The sequence below is a fragment of the Suillus paluster genome, assembly GCF_016628075.1.
Source record: "Suillus paluster strain FC165 chromosome Unknown EDB91scaffold_9, whole genome shotgun sequence".
Classification (NCBI taxonomy): Eukaryota; Fungi; Basidiomycota; class Agaricomycetes; order Boletales; family Suillaceae; genus Suillus; species Suillus paluster.
Genome location: NW_024537569.1, coordinates 800,627 through 805,236, shown reverse-complemented (window position 1 = coordinate 805,236; position 4,610 = coordinate 800,627). Strand labels below are relative to the sequence as shown.

Here is a 4,610-nt window from a genome sequence, read left to right as displayed (position 1 = left end):
CTTTCCCCTTCAGGTACATAGACTCTTACTTCCGGATCACCGGTAATTCCTATTACTGCCCTGATCGCTGATCCAACGTGTACATATTGATATCCGCTCCGACTTATGTCTTCGCCTATGTAAAGTACTTACAAACTATATCCTTGGTACATAGCTTTACTACATAGTTATCCTGATCACTGCCTCACATAGAAGTATATAACATATCCTGTACTTAGATATTTTCCTTAGTCTTAATATTACTTGTCTTCTTGCAGTTACATCTTGTGAGAATTCTCAGTAGGACCTTGCCTCCTCTGGACACAAGTCTCAACTTGTTGTCACCTCCGACCCTCCGATCCCCCGCTCCGACTTAGAGCCGTGCTCTAAGTCTTTCCCATATACCCCACCCCTATCCCATATTCCCCTCTGTTCCCTCTGCACCATCCTCCACCTTCTCCACCTCTGCCAAACATTCCCCCTGTTCCTATCCATCCTCTGCATCAACCCCCGTCTTCTCTGCTCCGCTCCTAGTCGGCCCACCGCTAGCAGCTCTTACTCCCCGACCCTCAAAGCGGACCAAAGCAGACCATTCGTCCTATCGTCGGACAACGTCGGACCCGCTCCAAATTCAAGGCATGTACTCGGCTAAGGGCGCAGCGCAAGAGCTGAAGCCAAGCCCCGACCCCTCTGCCTCTTGAGCTGGCACTGGTACCTAACAGCATTCTGCTACTGTTCCACTACCCACCCACATTATATCCGACCCGTCCGCTACATGTAACCAAGCGGAACACAGTGGAACCAAGCGGAACAACCACACACCACACCCATTATATCTCTTTAGCCCTCAGAACGTCCTCCTCCATCCTGTCCCCATCCTTCCATCCTCACTGGTGAGTCCTCGCTACGTTCCCCATGTTACTGACATGTTGCTATCTCATTTCACATGTGTTATAATACTTATACAGATCTTTCTGCTACTTGGAACTGGTTCCTTATCTCACAGCCTCACCCGGTTGTAGCATAGTGCTTGTTGGAACCCCTTCCTATATAGATAACAATAGATGGGATCTTAGTTTTTTACCTTTTGATAGACTCGACTCAACTTCCACTTACAGAGTACTTCGCAGTACTCCACTCACTGTTTAAAATATCTTCCTGAATCTATTCCTGATCTCATCACAATGCTCCCGCATCCATGAGTTCTGCTCGAAATGCCCAACATTGGATCCGACGACTTGGAGCAAGTACCAGACACAAGCCTGGTCCAACTTCACCCAATCTTCCTTGTACAGGCTCATAGTTTCCTTTTCCCTCTGTTAGTTCTGTTTGTTCTGTGTGTTAGTTCTGTTTGTTCCACTTGTTGCGTGTTAGTTCCGCTTGTTGTGCATTAGTTCTGCTTGTTGCGCGCTTGTTCCGTTCATTGCGCGCTTTGTTCCGCTTGTCGTGTACCTTCTGCATAAGTGCATTCCCAGTCCTAGTAGGGACTGGAACCCTTCAGGTTGCTAGACAGAGTCTAGTCTTTGCTTTCCTTGCACTTACTTGAGGACTCACTACCCAGTAGCAATCCTCTTGGGACAAGTATTTGTCTCGCACCCTTGTTAGACTTCTGAATCACCCAGAGTCTATTTTCCTCACCCACACCATGCTTGCAAGTTTGGACAGACTGAAAGTCTGCTCCTTGACAAAGTTGGGGAAGACCTTTATTTTAAACGAACAAGCAAGGCAGAAGTATTACTGATGGGTAAACATTAGTGGTACTCAAAATAAGTTTTAAAACTTTTGAAAACTTGCTAAGATGCCGGCTAAACACTTTCAACTCTTCGCCAAAGCCTTGGCCAATGACCTAGAATTCAAAGTCAGGCAAGTGCAGCAGGGCAGAGTTTCAAACAGCATGCCTCCTGCTCATCAACGTGTATGCCATTCTGCAAGACTTCAAGCTGACACTCGAGTGCACTCAAAGGTGATGGATCCCCCAGCACCTTCCATACCGTCCTCTGAGGGACATTCTACCAGCATTTCTGAATCACCTGGACCCAGACTCACCATCCAGTGGCAGAGTGAAAGCGCCCTGACTGATGTATTGGTAAACTATCTAACTGCTCACCCTGCTGATTGCAGGATACTCTTCTATTCCAATGGGAAGAAAGCCATGTCCCCTGTTGATGACCAGCCCTCGGGCTTGGACAAGGGGCAGATTTGCACCGTTATTGCCAAGGTCATCTTTACCAGCCACCCAAAGTATGACCAGGCATACCAGCACAATCAGAAGAAGTTCCACAATGCAGTCTCTAATTGCATCACAAAGTGAGTTCTCGTTTTCTTATGTGTACATACGCTGATCAAATCCCTCAAGTCTCAGATCAAAATACAAGAAGCTCAAGGCCCAATTCAGCGAGACAGGCACTGGTGTAATGCCGCTTGATGGGACGGCTTCAAAAAATTTGCTGGGTGAGTCTTTTGTCCCGTCTGTTCTTTCGGTGGGCTGATTAACCTTTGTAGACTCCGTTCTTGTGGAGCTCCCATGGTACATGGAGCTTGACGCCATATGGCATGCCAATCCTTCAATGGCTGCCAAAACTCATTCGTCCAAGCCCGGTATTGACCACGCTGCCGCTCTTTACTCACTCATTCAACTGCATGGGGCTGGTCCCTTGATCGGTGCACATAATATGCCTCCTCCTGCCGCATATCCACCTGGAGTCCCTCCAGCGGCACACCCATATGGTGATCCCCCAGTTGATCCACAACTATGTCAAGCGGCTCCTGCTCCTGCTCCCCCTCTATTACACCTTTGTGGCCTGAATTCCCCTGATGTCGAGATCCATCAAGTGGCTCCTTGTTATGATCAACGTTCACCGATTGGTAAAGGTATCCCACAACCACTAGGACTCGTCAAAGGATAGGAGAATAGATGATATTGAGAGTGAACGTCTCTGTCTACACAAGGTAGGAACGAAGAGGTTAAGTCTAAGGAGTACTACTGACTACGACCTAAACTATATACTACTCTCTAGGCGGAGATATCTGAGTATGAAAGGTAGTGATATATCTATATAAGATCATAACATTGTGCCTAGGGTATAGGGCGTCTTATCAACCAATCAACTACAAGAAAGGGTCCATAAGGGTTTAGGGGTATCAGTGATTAAGCAGGGTCTCAGGGTACTGCTTCTATTCAGGGTAAGCGGAGATGAAGAAGGGTGAGAGAGTTCTGTGACAAGAAGTCTCGAGCGGTGATTAAGGATCTCGATAAGAGATAGGATCTGGAGATGTATCGGGTACAATCGGATCTAGGGGTTTCTCCAGGGTTTTCGGTAATGAGCATGCTTCTCTATGAGTGGCGCTTCTGTGATAGGGGTTCAGGGTTCCAGCTGTGACTGTGCAACAGGTTCTTATGTAAGGGGTTCGGTGAATGACAGAGGTAACTCTTAACATGTCATGTGTGGGAAGTAAAGGTCTGCGATGTGAAAGGATGATGACTCTTCGAGAGATGACTCAGTAAAGGACTCTCGGTTATGGTTCGATCATAGAGGCGTGTAGATGCTTATGATGTAGCCGGTTGCCTAATCGTAGGACTTCTAAGGATGTGATGACTTTGGATGTCTAGGGTTACAGATATAGATGGATGACGTTGATGTAGTATAGATGTGATGTGAAGATAGTGATCATTAATCGGTTATCCATCTTATCTTATCAGGGATCTTATCTAATCTTATCTTATCGGATAGGTGACTTAGGGTCTGATAATCGAAATTTAGATGCAGTTGGTAACATTCATGACACTCCTGCTCCTGCTCCCCCTGCTCCCCCTCCATTACACCTTCGTAGCCTGGATTCCCCTGATGTCGAGATTGAGGACAATTTCATACCTCCCTCCCTATGCAACTTGGAGAGAAGCCCTTTTGACGTCCCCCTTGGAGACACTTTGGACCACCTTAACGACAACAACAATAACAACGACATGATGTTAGATGGCACCGGCACTCTCAACAGCCCTCCCTGAGTCGCAGGGAAGAAATGGCAGCTTGCTGCATCACCCTCTCCCCCCCCCATGCCCCCCAGCCATTTGAAGTACCCCCCAAGTCCCCGGCCTCATTTTATGACAGCCGCTCGGTGTTTGGTGCACAGAGGCCACTGAGTCGTAGGGGGTGGGGCAAGCTGCCGTCAGACATCACACGCAGCATGTCAATGCCTTCGTCGACAATGCACAATACATCATCGTCATCGTCAGACTGCCACATGTCTCCAACTCCGCAGACGTCATTGCCAAACAGTGCAGGCAGCTCGAAGAAAAAAGCCAAGTCTGACATCATGCAGAAGGTAGACCTAGTCCTGGGACGGGATTGAGAGCCTGCAGTCCAGCACCCTGTCACACCATGAGAGCAAGCATCAACGGTTTCTCGCAAAGCTTGACACAAAGAGTGAGCACCAGCGGGACACCAAGAAGTATGACTGGCTTCATGCCAACTGCAAACACAAGGTCAATCAAGCGGCTCTCATCCATCAGTGCCAACAGAAGGACAGAGATGCCGAGATTCGCCTTCGTGAGGTGGACATACAGGTGCATGAAGCACATTCTCTTGTGCTCGACAAGGAGGCTGAAACTTTACGGCTCAAGATACAATTCC

General features: G+C 48.0%; 1 protein-coding gene across 1 annotated transcript; it reads left to right on the top strand.

Annotated features, from left to right (window-relative positions):
• Positions 1 to 1,777: 1,777 nt before the first annotated feature.
• EDB91DRAFT_1245178 (uncharacterized protein) lies at positions 1,778 to 3,985 on the top strand (the record flags this gene model as incomplete). The annotated part of the gene is made up of 4 exons (XM_041322505.1): positions 1,778 to 2,286; positions 2,342 to 2,430; positions 2,482 to 2,844; positions 3,741 to 3,985. 4 exons carry the CDS (start codon positions 1,778 to 1,780, stop codon positions 3,983 to 3,985), a joined length of 1,206 nt encoding a protein of 401 aa, XP_041180802.1.
• Between the last annotated feature and the right edge of the window lie 625 nt (positions 3,986 to 4,610).